Source organism: Morus notabilis, unplaced genomic scaffold (assembly GCF_000414095.1).
Source record: "Morus notabilis unplaced genomic scaffold, ASM41409v2 Scaffold449, whole genome shotgun sequence".
NCBI lineage: Eukaryota > Viridiplantae > Streptophyta > Magnoliopsida > Rosales > Moraceae > Morus > Morus notabilis.
The window spans coordinates 90,157-116,573 of record NW_010357144.1 but is presented as its reverse complement, the minus strand read 5'-3'; the positions used below and the strand labels follow the sequence as shown (position 1 = coordinate 116,573).

At 34.0% G+C, this 26,417-nt stretch overlaps 2 protein-coding genes across 2 annotated transcripts in view; both read left to right on the top strand.

Annotated features, from left to right (window-relative positions):
- LOC21396630 (midasin) overlaps positions 1-12,984 on the top strand; it is a 42,264-nt gene extending 29,280 nt beyond the window's left edge. The window contains exons 47-77 of the mRNA XM_024166868.1: positions 78-218; positions 373-516; positions 598-777; positions 1,335-1,436; positions 1,517-1,735; positions 1,938-2,060; positions 2,612-2,693; positions 2,775-2,905; positions 2,990-3,154; positions 3,356-3,431; positions 3,536-3,648; positions 4,773-4,840; positions 4,950-5,063; positions 5,312-5,410; positions 5,849-6,005; positions 6,287-6,450; positions 6,540-6,643; positions 6,844-7,043; positions 7,155-7,403; positions 7,533-7,754; positions 7,851-8,009; positions 8,097-8,321; positions 8,519-8,812; positions 9,104-9,250; positions 9,465-9,671; positions 9,777-11,507; positions 11,618-11,899; positions 12,037-12,216; positions 12,334-12,432; positions 12,548-12,673; positions 12,789-12,984. Coding sequence (XP_024022636.1) covers positions 78-218; positions 373-516; positions 598-777; positions 1,335-1,436; positions 1,517-1,735; positions 1,938-2,060; positions 2,612-2,693; positions 2,775-2,905; positions 2,990-3,154; positions 3,356-3,431; positions 3,536-3,648; positions 4,773-4,840; positions 4,950-5,063; positions 5,312-5,410; positions 5,849-6,005; positions 6,287-6,450; positions 6,540-6,643; positions 6,844-7,043; positions 7,155-7,403; positions 7,533-7,754; positions 7,851-8,009; positions 8,097-8,321; positions 8,519-8,812; positions 9,104-9,250; positions 9,465-9,671; positions 9,777-11,507; positions 11,618-11,899; positions 12,037-12,216; positions 12,334-12,432; positions 12,548-12,673; positions 12,789-12,821 — 6,336 coding nt within the window. The 3' untranslated portion in view covers positions 12,822-12,984. The remainder of the gene's footprint in view (positions 1-77; positions 219-372; positions 517-597; positions 778-1,334; positions 1,437-1,516; positions 1,736-1,937; positions 2,061-2,611; positions 2,694-2,774; positions 2,906-2,989; positions 3,155-3,355; positions 3,432-3,535; positions 3,649-4,772; positions 4,841-4,949; positions 5,064-5,311; positions 5,411-5,848; positions 6,006-6,286; positions 6,451-6,539; positions 6,644-6,843; positions 7,044-7,154; positions 7,404-7,532; positions 7,755-7,850; positions 8,010-8,096; positions 8,322-8,518; positions 8,813-9,103; positions 9,251-9,464; positions 9,672-9,776; positions 11,508-11,617; positions 11,900-12,036; positions 12,217-12,333; positions 12,433-12,547; positions 12,674-12,788) is intronic.
- A 1,851-nt stretch (positions 12,985-14,835) lies between these two features.
- Positions 14,836-17,391, top strand: LOC21396629. The gene is made up of 3 exons (XM_010089393.2): positions 14,836-14,871; positions 16,091-16,553; positions 16,925-17,391. Exons 1-3 carry the CDS (start codon positions 14,854-14,856, stop codon positions 17,311-17,313), a joined length of 870 nt encoding a protein of 289 aa, XP_010087695.2. The 5' UTR covers positions 14,836-14,853; the 3' UTR covers positions 17,314-17,391.
- The last annotated feature ends 9,026 nt before the right edge of the window (positions 17,392-26,417 follow it).

Sequence of the window (26,417 nt, the reverse complement as noted above, 5' to 3'; positions counted from 1 at the left end):
TTTCTTTTTTTTTTTCTTTTTTTTTTTTTTTTTTTTTTTTTTTTTTTTTTTTTTTTTTTTTTTTTTTTTGTGTTAAGATTGTGTTCCGCTCCGACTATGGGAAATTTAAGAACTTAAAACATGAGTGTGAAGAGTTTCTAGAGCGTGTCACACAGTTGAAGTTTTTATGGACTGAGATCGAAGCCATGGACTTAAAGAAGATCTGTGACGACTGGCAGGTATTATTACTTCTCTTTGATTTCCTAGTTCATTGTATTTTGGATCATTATCTCTGTTTAGGTTTTCTTGCTTGAGCTTGTATAAAGATTTCTAGTTATTACAGATTACTGATTTGTTCTGTTCCCTGTTTTACCCCACCCTTCCGTCCTCCAGAAAACAGCAACACGTTTCATCGAACAATTATCAATCAACTATCTCGAGTACATTGACTTTGTTCAACCAGTTCAGGTTGCTGTGTATGAATTGAAATTGGGCTTCTCCTTGTTGAGTAGAGTTGAGAAAAACAAAATGGATGTGGTATGATACCTTTCTGAATTGTTCTGTTCTTAAATTTATGCCTCGTTGTTATCTCTGTGGCTGACTTAAAGAGTCTGGCAGGAACCACTTTATACATTTATGAGGTTTCCTTCAACATCTCCATTGAAAACCAAATCTATCAAGTTGAAAAGCGAGCAGCCTGGGTTTCCACCTTATGAACTAGAAATCTATGCAGACTTTTGTGTTGAAGATGTTGACGTTCCACATAAGTTGGACATGTTGTACAGCAAGCAGCCCGAGGTATTTTCATCTTAAGAAATAGTAACCTTGGGACAAATCATTATTTACTAGGTTATTTCACAGTTCAAGTCCTCCAAATTTTGTCCCTTAATCTGCAGCTTTAAGATGATGCATTTACATGAGTTTGAATTTTTACTTGCTGATTTTTTTAAATGAATTTTTACTGTGTGAATTTGTTAAGTATAAAAACTATCATTGGCTAACCACCCTCGTAACAACTTAAGCTTTTGGGAGAATTGGTAAACTAACACGGTTTCAGACTAAGAGATCCCAAGTTCAAACCCTTGTTATTTTTATTTATTTTTTTACGAAACAAACCCTTGTAATTGCACTCTCTAAATTGTTATCACATGTTGGGTCTTTTATGTGTTTTGGGGTTATTATTTAATATTCACTTGTTGAGCTTCTCAATTAATTTTTACCCATGTGATTAGCCATTGTCCAAGCCATGCACGAGGAGTGTTGAAATATAAAAACTATTTTTGGCCTACCTCCTAACAACTTAAGATTTTGGGAGAATTGGTAAACTCACAGAAATTCCACCCCATTTGTAACAGGTCTCTCGTTCACAGCTTAAAGCTTATCTGCATCAGAGTAAACTTTTCCGTACTGCACATTCAGTATCTAATGTGCACATCATGGATTCTGTATCTTTTCTGGTATGTTTTCTTCCTCATTTAATTCAACTATATGCAGTTACAGTTGTGGTTTCTGACAATTCATTTGTGCTCTGAATTAGATCTCGCACAAGTCCTTCATGATATTTTCAGATTTTTGGAAGAATATGAAGGAGAATCAAGTAAAGATGAGAGAAGATGATTCTCAGCAATACAAGTTCAGGAGTCGTGAATTTAAGATTGAGAATGTTATTGAGCTTGACATATCAACTCTTGGCAAGTCATTAGCAAATGAAAGTTTTCTGGAATGGAAGGAATTGGTTTTGGAAGATGAACAAAGGGTAAGATACGGCAATTATTTATATATATTCTTACAGGGCTATTATTGAATATATCCTTACAATATGTTCTGTGCAAAGTTATCAGTTGGTGTTGCTTTATGCTCTACATACGTTTGTTGTTTTATCCTCTCCTTGCATCTTTTTTCCTGCTTAATTAAAAAAGAAGTTTCTTGTTTTTTATGATGTATATTTTATCTAGCAGGAGGATGCTTGTAAGGAACAAGATCATTCAGAGGAAGACTGGAATCTTATAGATGATTCAGTTTTGAACAGTGTAGTACATATTCACGATCACTTATTTGGGTTAAATAGCTCCATTATAACTGTAAGTTCTCTCTAAAATTTGTTGAGCATGTACTTTTACTTACCAATGTTTATGTGTGCTTATATGGAAGTAAGTTTTACCATCGCTATCTTTTGTTTTTTTTTTTGTTGGGTTGAGAATCTTATTTGGATTTACCTCTGTGAACTTCGTGATTGAATGTAGTAAATATTAACAGAAAGCTTAAGGCTGTAGCTTAGACAAACAAAAAAAACAACATTACTTGCATTATTGTTCTTGTTTCTAATAGTTATTATGCTCTTTTATTCTATTACTGTCTCATCAGTAAGGCGCATCATTTGTCTATGTTTCTGTCAAACTCTGTTCCAAAACCTTATTAATTGTATTCCAAGGCCGATCAACCCTGCTCTCTCAAGTTAATATCGAAAAAGTAGCTTATTGCTCCAATTCCTTTTGATTGTCATGATTGTATCACCCCATCCAATGGTCTGTCAGATGTAAAGTTTGTCTATTTAAAAATTATGTTTGAGATGATTATGTGTATATTTATGCTTTCCTACATGTCCAGTCTTACATATTGTTCTTTAATCCAGCAGGGTGCTTTCCAAATCTCCGATGAAGACCGTTTCTTTTCCTTCATTGGCTCATACACTTTTGGAACAATGATAATTAGAGGTGAAATTTTTGGGGATCTCTTCACCACATGCGTTTTCTTATCCCCTATATATCGCTCTGCTCACCATTTTGGATTTTCAGGTCTAGCGGGTTCATTCTTGTCCAATTTGGATGCCCGTTTGGCACCGGAGCACTTGTTCCGTCTTTGTTTGGAGCATGATAAGAAATTTGTCTCATCTCACAAGTCAGCACGCAGATATAATTTTTACAAGGTCTTGCTACTCAGCTGTCCCATTACGGATTTCTTTTGTTCTGCTTGCTTTGTTGTTAACCATATTATTCTTCTTATGGAACAGGATTCAAATGCTTTGGAGATATCTAAGATGGCAAAACTACTTAATCCTCTTGAACAGCGAGTTCGTTCCCTTCTAGATGAATGGGAAAATGATCATGCACTTCAAAAGCTCTTAAATGTCATTGAAATGCTCTTGAATATTCCATTGAGCACGCCACTAGCTAAGGTAGTCATATTTTTCTATTGGTTTGTGAGAATCACATTAGATAATGCAGTATTGGGTTTAGTTTTACACTTTTACTTTCATAAAACTGCTACTTTTGGGGTTTTTATTGCGTGTTTCTTTGTGAGAATTGCATGTGCAGTAATTGTTGCTGCAAAATTTCCATTCTTAAAATGGCTTAATCTCTACTTTTGTTCCATGAAGGTTCTCTCAGGATTGCAATTTCTAGTTAATAATATACGGATACTACAAGAAAATGGCTCAAAAATCCCTATCTCTGGTAAGAGTATTACTTTTTTCTTTTTTCTTTTTTCTTTTTTTTTTTCGGAGGAAGTAGGTAAGTATTGGTTTCCTATTTGATATTTTTTTCATGACTGCCTGTAGATCAACTGGACGATATTCTTGTTCTGGTGGTTTCGTGGCAAAAGTTGGAGTTTGAGTCATGGCCGGTCTTACTTGATGAGGTGCAGCAACAGTATGATATTAATGCTGGAAAGGTAATTACTGTTTAGCGTTTTGTAATTTGGCAGTGAATTGACTGGGAAAGCTTGGATATCCTGGAGGGCTGGAGAAATAACTATGATAATAATAATTGTCGATCTATTGCATTCATGCTTTACGAGAAACAACATATTTGAAAATAGATCTACTCATGCTTTAATATTACACGTTACTTTATGGTAAACTACCGACTCTACTAGCATTTTGGTGAGGGAGTTCACTATGGACCCGTTTGGCAGAGTTTTTGCTTTTACTTTTAGTCAGTAGAAAAAGAGAAGTAAAAGCTATAGTTTTTCGGTAAGTGTTTGGATTAAAAGAGCTTAACAAGTCAAAATAATTTTTAAATTTTGTAATAAGCAATAAAAGTGGTGGAATGAAGTTTACAATGTCTTAATGAAACTCTTATACAAGTTTTAAAGTCTATTCAAAAGCGTTTTTTTAGAAGCTACATTTTGTGGCTTTGACTAGAAACTCTTTTAAAAAGCTGAAGCGCTTTTGACAGAACATCCAAACACTTCTAGAAGCAGCTTTTGGAGTCAGAAAGCCAAAAGCAGCTTTTGGAGTCAGAAAGCCAAAAGCAGCTTTTAGGAAGCTCTCCCAAACAAGCCCTATTTCACTTAGAACTGTGTTTGAGGGAAAGAAAATAGGAAAACTGTGTTTGGGGGAAAGAAAATAGGAATGAAGGAAAGGCATATAACTTAGGTGAGGAAAATGGAGAAAAAGAGGACCTCACTCTTATTGTGCATGATATGTACTCCCTCTTCTAACCCATATAATTAAATTGGAGTCATTTTGAATCCCTCACACAATCCGCTCCATCTCCTAATCCCTTGAACGAAACACCCACAAGTCTTAAAAATCCATCCACTAATTCTTTCACGCCTATTTGTCCTTCTACTTTTCTCTCCTACCAAACAAGGTCTTGGAGTAGCTATTATGTTACTTGGTAATTTCAGTCATGTCGATCCACCCTACTGAAAATGACAATTGTAATCGCTCATATGTGAAATTCTTTTTTATCCCTTTATTAGGTTTAATCTTTCAAGATTCTTGGATCTAGAAGTTCAAGGATTTTTTTCTTCCTTTTATTTTGCTAATTTTTTTCTTCTTATTTTTGCAGTTGTGGTTTCCTCTTTATCCAATTCTTCTAGGGAAAAGTTGGTCTGGAACGAGCAATAGTATCCAAAGGTATCCCCAAAACTGCATGTTGATATGACTATAATTGGATGGTTGCTTCATTAGAAATTTTTAACCTGATTGTAAATGGAGTTGTTGTCTGACACAACATAACTTGCAGTTTCGAAGATTTTATCCAAAGTTCCAGCATTGGTGAATTTAGAAGACGCCTTCAACTTCTTTTTGCTTTCCTTGGTCAAATACATATTTGTCATTGCCTGAAATTTGATCCACGGTAGGATTTTAATGCTATGCCATATTCTAAACTCAGCTTATGTACTTTAACTTAAAGAATAATAGAGGACATTTTTATAATGCAATCTTTATTGTTTTTATTGACTTATTTGTGACAACTGACAGCCTCATAAAAATTTCTCGACTCTGAACTCTAGTATGGCATTATGTTTCTGTAGTTAGTTCTTAATATTTTCCATACGTATGATTCTTTTTTTAACATTTGTTGACTGATAATGGTCCATACAGTTGGTGTGAGAAGGAAAATATGGATTTGAGCTGCTATGAGGAGGAAAAGATGAAGATTTTATTCAACGTTATTGGGTTTTATGTGCAATTCTTACCACGGTGTGTAAACCTGTCCACAGTTACTTGTAACTTTTCTCCATGATGAAGATTGTTTGGGTGCGTTTGGAGATTTTGTTTTTTGTATGAAAATGAAAATGAAAACGTTTTCAATCTCAGACAGAAATCATTTTTGAAAATGTGTTTGGTAGTTTTATCAAGAGATTGTTTTTAGTATAAAAAAACTCATTAATGTCTCTCTCTCTGCTCGAGAGAGGAGAAAACGAAAACAAAAAATGAAAAACGACTAAGTCGTTTTTCATCTCTCTCATTTTACACTAAACCAAAAAATCGTTTTAATTTCCGTTTTTTGTCTTTATAACGTCGTTTTGAAAACGTTTTCATTTTTCTTTCTTGAAAAACGTGAAAAACAAAAACGGGATTAATTCCAAATGCGGCCTTTATGTTTCTACTTTTTGTGACCTTGTTCTTGGACTTCAGTATTTTGGAGCACATAGAAGATAGCAGAAAAAAGATTGAGCAGGAACTGAAGGAACTTCTGAAATTATGTTCATGGGAGCGCCTAGAGAGTTTTCTGTCCATCGAGAACTCGAAGAGGACCAGACAGAAGTTCAAGAAGCTCATACAGAAGTACAACGTGAGTGACACAACTGTTAGATGTTTTTATCTTTCAGTAAAACATTTTAGGTTTTCGAAATTTCACAAATGAGAATAAAGTAATTTACTAAGGTTTATGCTTAAGTGTGTGAGCGTTTTTAAGTTTGCCAACTTGAACTTTCTCTTTCATTGTCTGAATGGCCTTGTGCTACAACCACGTACCACCTGATTTATATTTCTTTAATTACCACTTGCGTGCTTAGTGAACACTAATGCACTCATAAAGTAGTAATCATTTGCCTCTTATTTTTGTTTGCACAGGATTTGCTGCAGCAGCCTGCAATGCTTTTTCTTAACCAAGATGCTGAACTGAAAAAAACAATTCAATCTAAGGATGGTCAGAAGTTCCTTGGTGATTGTACGGAAAGAAATTCAAGGATGGTTGATGCTTCTTCTGATCTGACCCTGCGCGATTACAAAGACAGGTTTGTTTTTATGTTCAAGTGATTTTTATTATCATTGAACTTCCTATTGGGCCATGTTCTTGAACTTCTACATGATGGTTCTAATATAGGTTTGAATGGTATGCTGAGTGGAGGAAGAACGTGGAGGGTGCTATTAGAAGTTTAAAACTAAATAAAAATCCTAACTTCAGTGCTCTACATTCACTGTCCAAAGGTGACGGAACTTTCCTCTCTGGTTGTACTCTTGTTTGTTTCATATTCGTTGTTTCTAATATTATATATTTATATATTTTAATATTTAGAAATAAATTTTAATACTCATAAATATTTATAAATATATGTATATATGACTCTGAGGTTAAATTGGATTTTTGCTTAACTTCTGATATGCTAATATCTTTTGAGGGGTTTCAGGTATGATTAGACAATGCTTGTACAAGGACGAGTGGAATGCTGTATGGTTCCGACTTGAGAGAATATTTAGAACCGTTGTGGATTGTGGTGACCTCTGGAAGGAAGAAAACAAGAGTCAGCAAAAGAGAAGGGCTTTGTCTGAACTTTTGAAGTTGTTAGAGAGCAGTGGGTTGTCTAGGCATAAGGCCGTATACATAGAGGTAAATGTGATGTTCATCTTAGTTTGTACTATTTTGGTTGCTTAGATTCTTTAACAAGACAACAGTGGTGATTATTATTAATATCCCTCTCTGATGACTGTATACATGTAGGATCAAGTTAAGTCTTGGTGGTTCCTCGAGCCCTCACATGAGTTACAGCATTTGCTGCCGGCTCAAAACAGACTGACATATGGAGCTTCTAATGCTGCTGTCGCTTTGAGCAAACCTGAAAGTTCACCTCTTAATTATTTGTCTTCTGAGTGGAAAACAGCTACTGAGTACTACTTCAGGACCATAGCATCTGTGCTGCTTCTGCGGCAGATTTGCCTGAATTCTCACAAAGATATTACTCTTGAACAGGTGAATAAAACTATCTTGGTGTTTTGAGAGAGCAATTTCACTATATTTTCTTTTTTGTTTTTGGTTGGAAAGTTCTAATTGTTTTATGATGTCTACTTCGTTTGGGTTGATTATTTTTGTTTTCTGTAGGTTGAGAGGTCATGTTCGTTTATCTACCAGCTTATTGAAATACAACAGAAGCAGCATGCTGCTTCTGTGGTTTTCGCTGAGCATCTGAAGTGCTTTAAGGAACACATTTCTATTTTGAAGAACTTGCATTCAAATTGCACCAGTTCAGATGATGGAAGTCACAGCATGTTTGATATTGTTAGAAATGAAGATGCCATCTTCAAGTGCATGTGGCAGCAAAAAGTAAGCTATCATACCGATTCGCTTATTTTTTGTTGATTGTGTTTCTGTTCTTCTCTGCTAGAGCCTAAAGGTAATAATAATTTATTGTTATTGCAGCTACTATTTGATAGTTTGTGTTCTATTTCACACGATGAATTGTTGTTGCTGAGAACATTTGAGCGCAACCATTCAGAAACTTGTGAAAATGTCAAAGCTTCATCACATGAGATCCTTGAATTCGTTGAGAAATTCTTTCCTATCTTTCAGAACTCGAAGGTGAAGTTTATCATCCTCTATCTTATATTACATGTTCAGGTAATTCAGGTAACTTTTACTTTATACTGATGTACGCTTCTGCAACAGGAATTGCTGGATAATAATCTTCTTGGCGGAGATAGAGATATAACTATAGTGCCTGCTTCTCCATATCTTTTTGTTGTTTCAAGACAAATGGAAGCATTGGTGTCTCAAAACTTCCAGATTATAGAGGATTTTAAGAAACATCTTGATGGCCTGATTGTCAGTAATGGGGTTAGAAGTTCAGTTAAAGAGACTTTGCTCGGTCATTTTAAGGCAGTATTTGATAAGGTATTACGGGTCTTTCTTGGGCGTTATTTCTTTTTCCACTGCTCTAACTTTTGAATTTGTAAATTTGGTTTCAAATTGATTCTTCATAAAATTGAGCAGAACATAATTATTATTATTTATCTGCCCTTGCTAGCATATATGATCAAAGCTATAGTCTCAACAGTTGACTTTTATATTTGATTTTTGAAAACTTGCAGAAAAAATTAGTGGAAGATGAGTTCATTTCAGAAACACTTGTGAAAAATGTGTCACTTCGTACTCTTAATAAGGGCTTTTCTGAACTCGATGATAAATTTCTTCCCGCCCTCAAAAGGACAATTGAGCGTATTAAGCAGGCAATGCAAATTTTATGTTCACCACCCAATGGACAAAGCGTACCAGATGAGTCAGGGGGGAGCATTACCTCTTGGAGTGTCATCTTTGATTCATTGGTGAAAAACTTGTGCTTGGAACATTTATGCATTGAGCTTCTGGAAGTGATATTTTGTGCTGTAAGTTTTGACTGCCTTGGCTCCCTTTTCCTTTGAAAGCTCTCTCTCTCTCTCTCTCTCTCTCTCTCTCTCTCTCTCTCTCTCTCTCTCTCTCTCTCTCTCTCTCTCTCTCTCTCTCTCTCTCTCTCTCTCTCTCTCTCTCTCTCTCTCTCTCTCTCTCTCTCTCTCTCTCTTTTTTTTTTCCAAACTAGCTCTCTCTCTCTCTCTCTCTCTCTCTCTCTCTCTCTCTCTCTCTCTCTCTCTCTCTCTCTCTAGGAATACCTGATAATTTATTTGATGTTCCTTTCTCAGAAGGAACTTCTTAAAGATTCCGCGGATAAGTTTCAGAGTTTGGCTGTCCAAATTGGATCTCATTTAAAGAATCTACTGGTGTTTTTGGACATGCTGTCGAATTTTGGTGATGCACTCCTGCAAGAACATTTAGACATGCATAAAACAGTAAGTTGGATCCTGTTCGCAAACCTGCATATATTCTGCCTTCCGCAGGCTACTCCAAAATGTTATCCACTCGTCTTTATGTAATTTCATGTCAACTAAAAGGTCCTATGGCTCCATCCAATTTAGACATACCTTTAAGCTATATACTTCATTTCTGTGACTCGTGAAGTTTCATACTTTTATAAGTTTGTAACTTCAAGTACTTGCAATGCAGGTTTCTATGATGACTCGTGTGCTCGCAGATGTTCTGGCTTCTCTATATTCAAGAGGGTTTGGCATCTCCTCTGAAGATCAAGTCAGTAACGGTACGCAGGATGCACCTCAAGATGCAAGTGGAACCGGGATGGGAGAGGGTGTAGGACTAAAGGATGTCAGTGATCAGATAACTGATGAAGATCAGCTTCTTGGGGCATCTGATAAGGTAAAATCAAGTTGAAGCCTTTACAATTTTAATTTGTCATCTTATGCCTATGTTTAACATGGTGTCACTTAAATGTTACCGAATTTTCCTTTCGTGCTTCTGTAGCTTGAAGAAGAACAAGGTGCCTCTGGTGAAGCCCCAAATAAGCATGATAAAGGTATTGAGATGGATCAGGATTTTGATGCCGATACATTTGATGTCAGTGAGGACTCTGAAGAAGATATGGATGAAGATGGCGAGGATGAGCATTTAGATTCTGCTATGGGAGAAACTGGAGCTGATGGTGAAGTAGTTAATGAGAAACTATGGAATAAGGATGAAGATGAAAGTCCAAATGACGCACCTGAAAAATATGAATCTGGGCCTTCAGTTAAGGATACAGAAGCAAGCTCTAGGGAGCTCAGAGCGAAGGATGATTCTGCTTTTACAGCTGATGAACCAGGTGAGTTCAACTCTCAAGAAGTTGATAAATCAGATGGTGAGACTGGAGAACAGGATGATGTTTGTGATGATGGTGAGAACATAGAAGACGTTAACTTGGACAAAGAAGAAGCATTTGCAGATTCTACAGATATGAAGCCTGATGATGTGGAGCGAAGTTTTGAAGAAGATATGGACTTGGATAAAGAAGAGGGTATAGATTCCGTTGAAGAAGCTGAAGGTGAATTGCAGGATGAGGCTGCTGATTATCGAAACTCGGATGAAGAGAACCCACATCCAACAGACGAAACCATGGAAGAGGTGGAGACTGGGCAGTTGGATCCAACTTCTGAAAGGGATGAATTAGGTGGGGATCAAGAGCAGAATGCTGAAACAAACTTAATGGGATCAAGGAGAGAAATGTTGGGACTGGGGACGTCAGACTCCTTTGGTGGTGATTCTGTGCCCAATTCGGAATCTTCAACACAACCCAAGAGTGATTTGCAAGCCTCGGATTTAAGTAATATAGCACCAGAAATGAACTGGTCAAACAACGACGATACCCATAGTGGCCTTGCTCCTCTCAGAGGTTTACCATCCGGCAATACCTCTGAGCTGGACAGAATGGTGTCTGAGTCAATGAATAGTGGGAGAAATAGTAGTGACCAACCACAAAGTCAATTACCTGGGCATGAATCTGTCCAGAAAAACGAACCAAATCCTCATCGCAGTCGTGGTGATCCGCTAAAGGAGTGGAGAGGAGTGAAAGTTGGCGTTGATCTCAAGGCAGATGACACAGACGCTCAAGGTGATATCCAGGATGAAAATGCAGATGAGTTTGGATATGTATCTGAGTTTGAAAAGGGGACATCTCAAGCTTTGGGACCTGCAACATCTGAGCAGGTTGACAGTAATGTTAATGGAAACAAGGCCAATGGAACTGAACCAACCACTGATAGAGATGATGTTACAGAAATGGAAATTGAGAAAGAGACTTCTGAAAGGCACCCTCTAAAGAATGGTGCTTCGTTTCTCAAAAGTAAGTTCAAGGACAAAATGCCTGTCCCGGATTTGGAGAACAATCCTAGAGAAGAATCCAAAGAAATTCAAGGGCATGGTGACTTCAAAGGTTTATCAGATGGTATTGTTTCCATCAGAAAGTCTTATTTCAGTGAAGGTGTAAATCAGCTTGGTAAGCTTTCAATAAATGACAGTGAGTTGGGGAAACCCCAGGATAATTGGGATATTTCAACCGAGGCTTTAAATGACTCCACTGCTCTATGGAGAAGATGTGAGTTGAGCACAACAAGGTTATCTCAGGAGCTGGCCGAGCAGTTGCGTCTTGTTATGGAGCCTACAGTAGCGAGCAAGCTTCAAGGCGATTACAAGACTGGCAAACGAATTAACATGAAGAAGGTGAATGTACTCCTGAATCTAGAGGCCTAAACCCCTAGTTTCCACTTTCCTTTCAGCATTTCTTTTCCTACATCTAGTTATTAATTCTGTTAATTTTCTTTTATATTTAGGTTATCCCATACATAGCAAGTCATTTTAGGAGAGACAAAATATGGCTTAGAAGGACTCGACTGAACAAACGAGACTACCAAGTTGTCATTGCTGTGGATGATTCCCGTAGCATGTCTGAGAGTTGCTGCGGGAATGTTGCTATTGAAGCTTTGGTGGCAGTATGTCGCGCCATGTCTCAATTGGAAATGGGAAATCTAGCTGTTACAAGCTTTGGAAAGAAGGGCAATATAAGGCTGCTTCATGATTTTGATCAGCCCTTCACTGCAGAGACTGGGGTCAAGGTAAGTGCCCAAAATGTGAAAAGTCTAAAAATTATGAAAATATATATATATATATAATATCTAAGTTGCTAAATATGGAAGATTATTTCTTTTGCCTTGTATTGACGTTTTATACTGCTTTTCGCCGTTTACAACAGATGGTCTCTAGTTTCACTTTCGAGCAAGAGAACACCATTGCTGATGAACCAGTTGTTGATCTGTTGAAGTATCTAAACAACAAGCTGGATGCAGCGGTTGCAAAAGCAAGGCTCCCGTCTGGACAGAACCCACTAGAGCAGCTTGTGTTGATAATTGCGGATGGTCGTTTCCATGAGAAGGTATCGTCTATTTTGGCAACGGCTTGGCATATGCCTTCGTATGCACAACTCTTCAAAATTTAGTTGTTTATTGTTCTAGTACTGTGCTAATTATATTCCATATTCATATTCCTCCAGGAGAACTTGAAGCGTTGTGTCAGAGATTTCTTGAGTAGAAAGCGCATGGTTGCGTTTTTGCTACTCGACAGTCCCCAGGAGTCCATTGTGGATCTCATGGTAATAATCTGTGCTATATTAATTATCCATTTAAATAAATTTTGGTAAATGGGGTATTCTGTTTAATTTTTTTGTTTCTTAAATTGTTTTTCTCCTCCCTTTCCGGGCTTTTCAGGAAGCGTCTTTTGAGGGCGGAAGCATCAAATTTTCCATGTACCTGGATTCCTTTCCTTTTCCATTCTATATTGTTCTAAGAAATATTGAGGCACTTCCCAAAACCCTTGCTGATTTATTAAGACAGGTAAGCTTTTTCTTTTTTTTTTTTTTTACCTCAGTTATTTTCTTTAAATAAATGCTTTGTAGAACTGGGCTCCAGTTTGAAGTATTTTTTTCTCCATTTCCCTCTTTGGTCGCAGTGGTTTGAGTTAATGCAGTACTCAAGGGAGTAAATCTGGCTGAAAATATTGATGAAAATTGCCTTTTCTCTTCACCTAATGAACGTATATGCGCAAGTTTTGGGTTCTTAATTTTGGATTTTGTTTATTTAAGTTGAAGCCAATTAGATTTCATTCTTTACTATTTATCATGAACAGTCCTTGTATATGTCAGGGGAAGTTTTTTTTTGTTTCTTTGTTGTTTTGTTCTCTCTGAAATTTGCTAATCGATGAATTCATATATCTTACAAGCAATATCATAAATCAAACAAATGGAAAAAGAAAAGAAAATAAATAATACGCCACCTTCAGCAGTAATTTGACAACAACAGAAGGATTTAAAAAGTTTATTAACAAAAACTTACTTTACCAAGCAGTCCGTCCGTTTTTATTGTTTTGCAATATTTCTTTTTATTTTTTCTGTAAATAATTCCAGCGGTTCAGTGAGTTGGAGTATCTTGTCCCCTTGAAGTTTAACTATATTTTAGTTAAAATAGTTAGAAGCTATTTTAGTCGAGTGGATAATTTGAACTATGCTTTCTATTTTAAATAAATATATATTATTTTAATATTTATTAAATTATTGTATTTATTATGGTTTGAAAGAAATTAACTCACTAATTCGAAAAGTAATAGTTTTAAAGAATAAAATAACAGAAAAATATAAATTGCTAGTCTTCATGCTAGTTATGTTTGGTTAGTGTGAAATGTATTTTTTAAAATAGTTAATTATTTGACTAACGATTGGAGTGAAAAAAAATATATAAAGAAAATAGTATCACTAATCATTTTAATTAAAAACATGAAATATGTAATATCTTTAGAGGTGCTCTTACTTTTTTATTTTACCTAGAATAACATCTCACAGTTGTAATACTTTTATCTATTAGAGCATCTCTAATTCAATATTAAATTAATGTGTCATTAATAAACAATAAGAAATTATTCTCTAATGCAATGTTATCATTAGTGCTAAATTTAACATAGATTTTATAGTAAATTTACCGTCAAGTACAATATGAGGCAAGTTTGGTATTTGATTTTGCAATACAATCAAATATGACGCCATAGAATACATCAGCATCGTGTAATTTCTAATTTATTTAAAAATCCAACTTTTTCCTTCACACACACATATACATATTGTTTTCCTCTTCCTTCTGAGGATTCACACGCTTAATTACTTGACTACATATACATACATACATTTTTGAACTTGTTTGTTCATATATATATATATATATATATATAAGTGTGATTTTAATAGTTATTTTTATATTTACTCATAGTATAATTATTTTAGCTGTAATTAGATATTAATACGACAGTTATAATAAATTATATAGTTGATAAAAAATTTATACAATTAATAAAAATAGATTCTTATCATACAATTAGACTTTTATATTTAACGATAACCATCAATAAAAACTTAACAATTAAAAATTCGTCTGATAGAAGGCATGAGGCTGGAGAGGATACAATTACAAAGCTTTATGAGGCGTCAATGGAAGGATGTGTTCTCACCTTCAACTCATTAATCCAAAAGGATCCATTGATACTCAGTAAGATCTCACTTACACCCTTCAACGAAACTCCTCTCCACATATCAGCTCTCCTCGGCCACCTTAATTTCACCAAACAACTTCTGATTCACAAACCAAAACTCGCTTCGGAGTTGGACTCCCGCAACCGATCACCTCTTCACTTTGCTTCCGCCGAGGGTCATGCCGGGATAGTTCAAGCTTTGTTACAAGAAAATCACCAAGACATCATCATGTGCTTCACCAAAGATGAAGATGGAAGAATCCCTCTTCATTATGCAGCCATGAGAGACCGTGTTGATGTGATTAGGCTTCTTGTTAGCGCACAACGGAGGTCGATTTTCGAGATGACTCCGGTTGGAGAAACAGTTTTGCACTTGTGCGTTCAATACAATCATTTGGAGGCTCTCGAAGTGTTGGTGGAATCAGTTGGTTCTGAGAATGGAGAGTTTCTCAACTTGAAAGAGCAGGCGCATGGCAATACTATTTTGCATTTGGCTGTGATGCTGAAGCAAATTAAGGTTAGTTTTCCAATGTCCGAATTAACGCGATTTCATTAAACATAAGAGGTGACTTTCAGTTGAGTTATGACATGAGAAAAATGGTAGCATCTCTCTTTCTATTACTCTTTTTATCACTTATTATATTTATTATTTGACACGTGGACTCCACTTATAGCATGATGTATTTTTTTTATGTAAATAAAATATGAGATGTTGGAGTACTCATATACTCAAACAATAAATGCAGAGACTCGGGAGACCCCTGGGACACCCCCGGATCACTTCTGGGGCACCCCCGGATCACCCCCGGGGCACTCTCAGGACACCCCCGGAAGACCCCCGGGAGACCTCGGGGAGTCTCCTCGACATGACATTATTTACATCTGAAATATCCATCACATGTTTGATCCCGTGTAAATTATTAATTTAATTAACATGCATGAAGGTAATGTTTAATTAATATTTAAAATTATTAGAACTGGATATATAATAAAGAAGTTATCAATGTTGGATAAGAATGTTCTAAAATTTCTTTAAAATTTACCTTTAAGAGTGCATGAGTTTAGACTTTTATCTTTTATTCTTGATAAATATCTTTTTATTAATGTAATTATTTAACTAAAAAAGTTATAAATTAAAAATAAAAGATAAAAATATCAACTCATGTACTTTTAAATGCCTATTAATTTATCCTCACGATAGTCTATTATTGAGTTATTGACCGCAATCGTATAAATTTCCTCTTGTAGATAAGAGTGTCAGTGGTCGTCTGGGGACCACCATTAAGAATTGTCGGGAACAATAATATGTATGATCACTTTGAAAATGTGTCGGTGTTCACTCTGGAGTCAGTGTCACCATATATGAGCCGTCTAGAGACATGAATATTCCTAGAAAATATGATATTGAATATTTTTTAAAAATCATATACTATAAAAATGGAAAGGAAAAAAAAATTGCAGGATATGTGAGGTAATTAAAATTTGAACTCTCAACATTAATGAAAATAGGTATGTAATTAAGTACCTAAGCCTGTAATCACAAATTAAACAATGAATATTACTACAAATAAATTTTCAAATGAATATGAATTCATATTTGAAATCAAAATGCAAATCATTCTATTACAGTATTTTTTCTTATAAAAATTTAAATATCTAGTTATTTATGTGATAAAACAATACGAACCGAACCGATTGCATATATGCGTACACTAACTATATGCATATTGTTGCAGACTGTAAAATACTTATTGTCTCTTCCTGAAGTAAGATCAGAAGCAGAAACCAGCGTCAACCACAAAGGTCTCAGAGCTTGTGACCTACTAGTTGGTGACGACGATCAATTCCCAAGAGACTTCAAAAGCCTCAAAATCCAATGCATTCTCATGGATGCCAACCTTACATCAAGCCAAAACCGCGACAAACCCGGAAATAATAAACAACTAGCAGCAAGCAAGAGAAAAAAGAAATCAGGCGGCTTCTTCCTCAGGAGGTGGTGGCGCAAACTGAAAGAGTTATTGAAATACAAAGGCCAATGGATGGACGACAAGCGAGGCTCCATCATGGTGGTCGCTACGGTCATCGGGACGATGACGTTCACGACGGCAATGAGCCCTCCGGGAGGTACATGGCAGGAAACCACGATCGAATCGTTCAACGGCATGTTCAAGTGCAGCAAGGAGAACATGTGCCTCGCAGGTATAAAAAGAGAGTTAAAGAGGAGAGAATCTTGTGACTGGCTTTGCCAAAATTCATAGATGAATAATAAATACAATATATACTCATGACTGAGGAATAGTATACACAAAAGGAAATAATATACAACGATTTTTCTGAAAGAGGTGACTAGCTAAAAATATTTACATGAAGTAAAATGTCATAATAATTCACAATTATTAATTGTTGGAAAATTTTAATTATCCTCCTAATTAAAAAAATTAAGAAGATAGTAGTTGTATCCCCTCTCAACAAAAATGTTATATTTGTGCCCTCATTTAATAATAGATAAATCTAATTACCAACCTACTTCTTTAGTATTTGAACTGAAAATTTTTCTTATATATTAGCAGGAACCTCAGTGATGGCGCAACTAAATCCGGATACGTACTCCATTTTTCTGCTTTGCATTAGTTTATCGTTCCTTGCCTCTATTAGCGCGATCCTGCTGCTGGTGAGCGGGTTCCCGATCAAGAACAAGATCTGCATGTGGTTGCTGACAATGGCCATGTGTGGAGCGCTTACGTTCATGGCTATCGCTTTCCTGATTGGGTTGAGGATGGTGTCACCCAATTCCATGGTGGAAATATACATATTCTTGGTTTTTTCTTGGTTTGGGGTGCTTTCGTTTGTGTGCTTGCTTCAGACGATTCGCCTTCTCGTTTGGCTAGTGAGAAAATTGTGCGGCTGCTGCAGACCCAAGAAGAAGAAGAAGAAGCCAATCGAGAATACGGAGGATTAATTGATTTACACAAGCACAGTTTATTTCTGATTTGGACTACTTTTGTTGTGGAATATGATCTCTACGAAATGATATATATAGGACTATATGTATGTGATTCATGTATTTGACTTGGTGGTTCTGAAAATTCAGCTTAATTAGCTGTGTTTAGTGGGTGTTGTGAGAATTGCTGTTAATGTATTGGTGTTATTTGCGTTTATATAAAGTTGATATGTGTTGTTAATTTGAATAAAAAAACCAGAAACAATGTTTGCTTGTGATGAAGGAATATCAACGTTAAAATAAAGAACAATGAAAAACAGAGAGAGAGAAAAAGAACTGATGCAAAACGTTGAGTTACTTGTTCATGCAATCTGAATTACAATTTATAGATAAAACATAACTAACTATTAACATCATGGTCCTGAAATTCAGCCACGATTCTACACATGATCTGCTGAAAAATAACAACCTCCTAGAAAACTAGATAGACTTCTTTGAACCATTCAAATTAAATAATAATAAAAACTTCAGCAACGTGGCAACAATTTCAGCAATGTGGCAGCAGTCCTAAACACATGTCTAACACTCCTCCTTGTTTAGATGCTGCACACTCCAAGCTTCTTTCTGAAAATCCCAAACTTGTTAATCGGCAGAGGTTTCGTGAAAACATCTGCAACTTGATCTTCTGTTTTGCAGTAGAGAAGATCCACAGCTCCATTTTTCTGTACTTCCCTCAAAAAGAATAACTTGATGTTAAAATGCTTAGTTTTTCCGTGAAACACAGGATGATAAGAGATTTCACCTAATGAACGTATATGCGCAAGTTTTGGGTTCTTAATTTTGGATTTTGTTCATTTAAGTTGAAGCCAATTAGATTTCATTCTTTACTATTTATCATAAACAGTCCTTGTATATATCAAGTTAGTCCCTAAAGTCTTCTTGCGGCTGTAAGTGCACAGTGTATGTATGTATGTATGTATGTACTGGTTTATACTTAAATATCAAAGAAAGTTACCCTTTCACATCTCTTACCGAAATTAAGAACCAATTCTCTCACCCATTCGGAACAATATATGTTTTCGGGGAAGTTTTTTGTTTCTTTGTTGTTTTGTTCTCTCTGAAATTTGCTAATCGATGAATTCATAAATCTTACAAGCAATATCATAAATCAAACAAATGGAAAAATAAAATAGAATAAATAATACACCACCTTTAGCAGTAATTTGACAACAACAGAAGGATTTAAAAAGTTTATTAACAAAAACTTAGGGTGCATTTGGTAGATGGATCTAGAATCATGATTTTAGATGCTGATTTAGAATCAATGTTTATTTACATTGATACTGAATCATGATTCAGAATCAGTGTTTGGTTTGGATGATTCTGAATTGTGATTCGGAATCTGATGTGATGTTTTAGGAGTTGTTTGGTTGGGGGATTCGTACCCCGATTTGAATCATGATTTGTGATTCGTTATAATATTTTCTCTCATAAAAAATACACGTAAATCAAAAATAGTTCTAATATCATGATTCTAATCCATGAACCAAACGCCTCCTTAAACTAGTTGAAATCATGATTTTAAAACCACCCCTCTCTTGATTTAAGGTGATTCAAATCCATGATTCTAAATCATGGTTTCATAATCATGATTTGACCCAAAATCATGAATCATAGTTCTGGTTCCTGAATCATGATTAGAATCATCTTGATTTAAATTATCGTACCAAACGAATCTTAAAACATCACATCAGATTTTGAATCATGATTTATAATCATCCAAACCAAACATTGATTTTAAATCATAATTCAGAATCATGATTTAGAATCACTGTAAATAAACACTGATTCTGAATCATGATCTAGAATCATGATTCTGGATCCATCTACCAAACGCACCCTTACTTTACCAAGCAGTCTATCTATGTCTACTGTTTTCCAATATTTCTTTTTATTTTTTCTGTAAATAATTCCAACGCGATCAATGAGTTAGAGCATCTTTAAGGGGACTTTTTGAAGTTTAACTATATTTTAATTAAAATAGTTAGAAATCTTTTTTAATTTGAGTGGATCATACGAACCATACTCTATATTTTAAATAAATACAAATTATTTTAATATTTATTAAACTATTGCATTTTTATGGTTTGAAAGAAATTAACTCACTACTTCGAAAAGTAGTGGTTTTAAAGAATAAAATAACATAAAAATTAAATTACTAGCCTTCATGTTAGCTATCTTAGCTAGTGTGAAGTGCATTTTTTTAAATAGCTAATTATTTAACTAATGATTGGAGTGAGAAAAGTTAAAAAAAAATCATATCACTAGTCATTTTGGCTAAAAAGGTAGTATCCTTGAAGATGCTCTTACATTTTTATTTTACCAAAATAACATCTCACAGTTGTAATATTTTTACTAATTAGAGCATTTCTAATTCAATATTAAATTAGTGTGTCATTAATAAACAGTAAGTAATTATTCTCCAATACAATGTTATCATTCGTGCTAAATTTAACATAGATTTTATAGTAAATTTACCGTCAAGTACAACTTGCGGCAAGTTTGATGTTTGATTTTGCAATACAATCAAATATGACGCCATAGAATACATCAGCATCGTGTAATTATTTAAAAATTAAAGAGACAAAAAACCAAAATAGGAACGTAGGCCCCGTTCACTTCACTGATTCGAGTTTAGAATTCGAGTTAAGATATGACTTTATGTGAGAGTTTTTTACTGTAGTAAAAAAGTTAGATGTGATTGTTTGTGAGAACTTTTTACTGTAGAAAAACTCAAATTCTAAACTTGAATCAGCGAAGTGAACGGGGCCGTAATCATTTGATGCAATATCTAGTGGAGAAAAGGACTAGAGCGCAATATTATTCATGCCTACGTTGCCATATATCTGTTTGTGAACCAATCTCGCGTTTCCAACTTTTTCCTTCACACATCCATATACATATTATTTTCACTTCCTTCTGAGGATTCACATGCTTAATTACTTGACTATATATACATACAAATAGAATTTTGAACTTGTTTGTTCGTGTGTGTGTATATATATATAAGTGTAGTTTTAATGGTTACATTAATATTTATTTATAATATTATTATTTTAGTCGTATGATATTAATCTGACGGTTATAATAAAATATATAATTAACTAAAAAAATTTATGATAATTAATAAAAATAAATTATTATCATGTCACGTCATTAAATTTTTATATTTAGTAGTAACCATCGATAAAAACATTAAAAACTCCTCCATATATGTACACTTCTCTTCTTTTCATAGACAAAAGCAATATGGGTACAAGGCGTGAGGCCGGAGAGGATACAATTACAAAGCTTTATGAGGCGTCAATGGAAGGATGTGTTCTCACCTTCAACTCATTAAATACAATCATTTGGAGGCTCTCAAAGTGTTGGTGGAATCAGTTGGTTCTGAGAATGGAGAGTTTCTCAACTTGAAAGAGCAGGCGCATGGCAATACTATTTTGCATTTGGCTGTGATGCTGAAGCAAATTAAGGTTGGTTTTCCAACGTCCGAATTAACACGATTTCATTAAACATAAGAGGTGACTTTCAGTTGAGTTATGACATGAGAAATAGCAACATCACTCACTCTTTGTGTTACTCTTTTTATCGATCATTATATTTATTATTTGACACATGGACTCCACTTATAATATGATGTATTTTTTTATATAAATAAAAAATGAGATGGTAAAGTACTCATGTACTCAAACAATAAATACAGAGAATGACGTAAAAAGTGATGCTAACCTTCTTCGATATGGCATTATTTTACATATGAAATATCCATCACATGTTTGATCCGATGTAAATTATTAATTTAATTAACATGCATGAGGGTAATGTTTAATTAATATTTAAAATTATTACAACTGGATATATAATAAAGAAGTTATCAATGTTGGATAAGAATGTACCAAAATTTCTAGCATAATGGACCACAATGAAAGAGTGTCAGTGGTCGTCTGGGGACCATCACTAAGAATTGTCGGGAATAATAATATGTATGATCACTTTGAAAATGTGTTGGTGTTCACTCTGGGAAGTCAGCGTCACCATATATAAGTCGTCCAGAAGCAGAAATATTCGTAGAAAATATGATATTGGATATCTTTTTAAGAATCATATACTATGAAAAGTTGAAATGCATGTGACTTTACTTTTGACCGTATATTACAAGGAACATATTCCTGATTTTATTCAAATGGACTCTATTATATTAATATACCATTTGAGGCAAGATCAATGGTATACATAGTACGCAACCATTAAGGGAAAAAAAAAAAAAAAAAAAAAAAAAACAACAACAACAACAATGGAAATAAGGAGCAGTGAGGAAGATGATACAATAACAAGGCTTTACGAGGCATCAATTGAAGGGTGAAAGGACCCATTAATTCTGAGTAAGATTTCACTCACCACTTTCACTGAAACTCCCTTGCACATCTTAGCTTTGCTAGGCCACCGTGATTTCACCAAACAGCTCATTGCTCTCGAGCCAAAACTCGCTTTCGAGTTGGACGCCCTCAAACAATTTCCATTAACTTGGCCGATCCTAACTCGACTGGCAATGAATATTTTTTCAATCTCAGTCTCCACTGTTTCATCCGAACAAGCCTTCAATACGACCAGCCGAATACTTGAAGAACGTAGAAGCGCATTGCAACAGGACATTGTTGAAGCTTTGGTGTGTATTAAAGATTGGGATCGTTCTGACCAACGCTTACATGATCATACAATTTCACCGGCAAGCCAAGAATGGATCGATGAATTTAATATATTAACTTTTAATTTTCAAGATGATCCTTCAGCTTCAAATTAAATTCTATTATTGTAATTTGTAAATATTTATTTACTTTGTACAGTGTTATTGTAATCTTGTATAGACTTTATAAGTTCGTCAAATTTGTAATTCGTCCACAATTATTGCACTCTTTTTTCCTTACCAAGTTTTTACCCCAATTGGGTTTTTCTTAGTAAGGTTTTTAATGAGTCAATCATGAATTACAAATTTAAAAATTAATAAATAAATAATTTTTTTATATAGTTCGTGTTCATTTCAAATTTCAAATTGCAATCTCTCTTATAATTTTTGTATAATTTTTACAATAAATAACTTAAAAATCATTTATATACATACCATATACAATTAATAAACAATATTATATATAATATATATAATAATATATAAATATTTAAAAAATATTTAAAAAAATTCGGACAACTCAGGCGGGTTTGGGCAACCAAAAGCTGCCCGAAGCCCGTCCATGATGTTCCTCGGGTCGGGCAGCCTGAAAATTCAGGCTCGGGCGGGCTCGATCATCGAGTAAAAATTTAAAATTTTCGGTGTTGCGGGCGGCCCGTCTAAAGTTCTAACACTAGCTAGTGTACATAATGTTGATCATTTCATATCATAAAAAATGCATGTTGTCATTTTCAGTCGCATTTAATCCGCATAATTAAATATGATTAATTAGCAGTTCTAACACTAATTAACATCATCATATATACAAATTCTATAGATTGTTAAGTACTTGTTATCGATACCCGGCCTAAATTGTCTAACCGAACACGACACTAGGCTCATGGCTTTTTAATATATATTTTACATTATATATTTTAAGGAAAATGAGACAAATACTTATAGAACGTGTGTCTAGACTTTTACTCATTTATGATTGTTAACATACTTGCTTGATTTTGATATATGTTATCATATTTTAGCATGTTATAATTTTTTATTTTTAGTTTTTATAATGTACTTAAAAATATCAATAAAAGTTTGTGGTTTAAGTGTCAATCTCATGTCCACGAGTAAATTTTATGTCAAGTCAACCTCTAAAGTGATTATTTGTATTTATGTTACAATTTTTATAAAAAAAAAAAAATGAATGAAAGAAAAGTAGAATCGCAAGTCGTGTTCAGATTCAGTGAAAATTTAGAAAGAGACAACTAAAACACAACACTAATACAATACTTGACATAAATTGCCGCCCCTACAATCACATGTAAGTTCGGATAAACTAGTTTCCTAGGACGACAATTAATAGTGTCGTTTTCTTAATATCTGGTTTTTAGGCACTTCATTGCCTTCCCTCAGGTTAGAATGTGCAACAGGTTGCACCTCGCACCTTGTAGGGTCTTTCACAACAAATATTCCGGCAAGAATGTGCAACACATTGGTTGTTGGTTCCTTCTTCTTCACCGCAACCTTTCATCATACGTCATTAAAAAAGAAAAAAGTGTTTATATATAATGCTTTCTGAATAGATATCTTTTTCGTACTATCATAAATTGACGATTCTAACTTGCTTCTTCTTCTTCTTCTTCGCTTTTTTTTTTTTTTTGGTTTGTCCTAATCTAGAATCAACTTCACCGTCAACTTTTGAGTGAAAAAATTACAGTTTAAGCTTGCAAGCGGAAAAGGCTCATAGACCAATTGGTATACAAAATTCGAAGCATAAAAACTAGATTTTGCGAGGAATAAAACAATATATACATATATATATATATATATATGTGTGTGTGTGTGTGTGTGTGTTTGTGTGTGTCTGTAAGGAATGATATGTATGTAATAAGTAATAATCCTGATTTTGCGAGTTGACAATTGTGTTTCTTTTAGCTGTGTGAACTAGAGATGTATGTAAGAAGAAAACACAATTACTTGACTAATAATTATTGACCATTGTTTTTTTCATTGCTCAAAGGACAAATAAATACTTCATTCAAGTGAACATATTATAAGGGAAATTAAAATTTTTGTATTTTAAATTTTCGTATTTATCCAATTTCCTATTATAAATTTGTTTCTAGTTTGAATTTTAGAATAGGAAATATCCTTTCATTTGAATTTGAATTATAAAACTACCCTAATCAAATCTTTTACACTTTGTATTTATACTCATTATTATTCAATAGAAAGGATATGCCATATTTTCCAAACTCAAAGAGTATCAGAAATAATAATAATGGGGAGCAAAAGATGCATCAATACAAGTATCAATAGGTGACTTGAACTTTCATCCAAAAGGACCCAATGATTTTGAGCAAGATCAATCGGCTTTACGTGAAAGTTTTGGATAATTGTTTTCTTTGGACGACAATTGACAGTGTCGTGTCTTTAATATATATGTGGTGATTAAACAATCTACAGTATTACCCCATCCGATAAGAATGGGCAACACAATGCATCTTCGAGTGTTTTTCACAGCAATAATGCCGGCAAGAATGTACAACACTTTTCTCTTGTCTTTTTTTTTCTTTTCTTTTTTCTGGATTAGAATAGAATGCGTAACACATTGCTTGTTGCTTTCTTCTGTAGAATATGCTTGTTACCCTTTAATATGTCTCTTTTTGAATTTTTAAGTGATTTATTTTTATACATATTGTTTCTTTTATGTTGTTATTCATATATTTTACCTTATAAAAACTTCAATTACAACTCAATACGTACATCACACATGTCTAAACTAGTACTTCACTAAAAGCAACTTTACCAACGACAACTCCAACTTTCGTGCAGAGAAAATATATCGAAAGATTACGATCTGGAAAGGGTTCATCGACTCAATTGGTAAACATAATTTAGAGCATCTAATTTGCGTTTATATATAAATACATTATATGTGTGTGTGTATATATTTCTTTTTTTTTTTTTTTTTTTCCTTTTACGGCAGTGAATATGGTGGATGGCGCCAGAAGAAACACAAATTATATTGAGATACTAAATATATATAAATATATATATATATATATATGTCATTTAGTCGTGAGAGATTGTCGTACAATACCCTTTGAAGTTTGCACTTTAATTGAAATCCGAGATGAGCATTAATTGAACATTTATCAACACCTATTTAGTGCCTAATTGGAACCCAAAAAATAGTTGTCAAACCATAGAAAAAGTGGAAACTGAAATTTTACAAAAGAAAAAAAAATAAATGAGCACTAGGGTAACATTTGTTTCAAGAATTTTGTGTGGTTCAAATCATGGTTCTTAATGCTGCTACAATGTTTTTCTCTTAAAAAAAATTAATTCAAAAATCGAAATCATGAACCATAATTTGAATTCATGAATCAAACAGATCATGAACCATTTTCAGTCGTACTTAATGCAGACTAAATATGATTAATTAACAGTTTTGAAACTAATTAACATCATCATATATACAATTTTTGCACACTATTAAGTACTTAATATCGATACCCGGCCTAAATTGTTTAACCTGAACACGATACAAGACTCATGGCTTTTAAATATATATTTTATATTATATATTTTAAGAAAAATGAGACAAATATCCCGTAGAGTGTATGTGTCAAGATTTTAACCTTTTATGATTGTTGTTCTTTTGATCGTATGCTCTTATTTGCTTGATTTTGATACATGATATCATATTTTAGCATGTTATAATTTTTTTATTTTTTATTTTTATAATGTACTTAAAAATATCAACAAAAGTTTATGGTTTAAGTGACAATCAACGAGTAAATTTTATGTCGAGTCAACCTCTAAAGTGACCATATCGTATTTATGATGTAATTTAAAAAAAAAGAAAAAAAAATAGAGTCGTGTTCAGATTTAACAAAAATTTAGAAAGATACAACTAAAATACGATACTAATACAATACTTAACACAAATTGCCGCTCCTACAATCACATGTGAGTTCGGATAAATTAGTTTCCTAGGACGACAATTAATAGTGTCGTTTTCTTAAAATATGGTTTTTAGGCACTTCATTGCCTTCCCTCAGGTTACAATGTGCAACAGATTGCACCTCGCACCTTGTAGGGTCTTTCACAACAAATTTTCCGGCAAGAATGTACTACACTTCTTTCTTTTTTGTTGATATAAAAATGTGCAACACATTGCATGCTGCTTCCTTCTCCTTCACCGCAATCTTTCATCATACGTCATTAAAAAAGAAAAAAAAAAGTGCTTGAATATAATGCTTTCTGAATAGATATATTTTTCATACTATCTTAAATTGACGATTCTTACTTGCTTCTTCTTCTTCTTCTTCGCTTTTTTTTTTTTTTTTTTTTTTTTTTTTTTTCTTTTTTTTTTTTTTTTTTTTTTTTT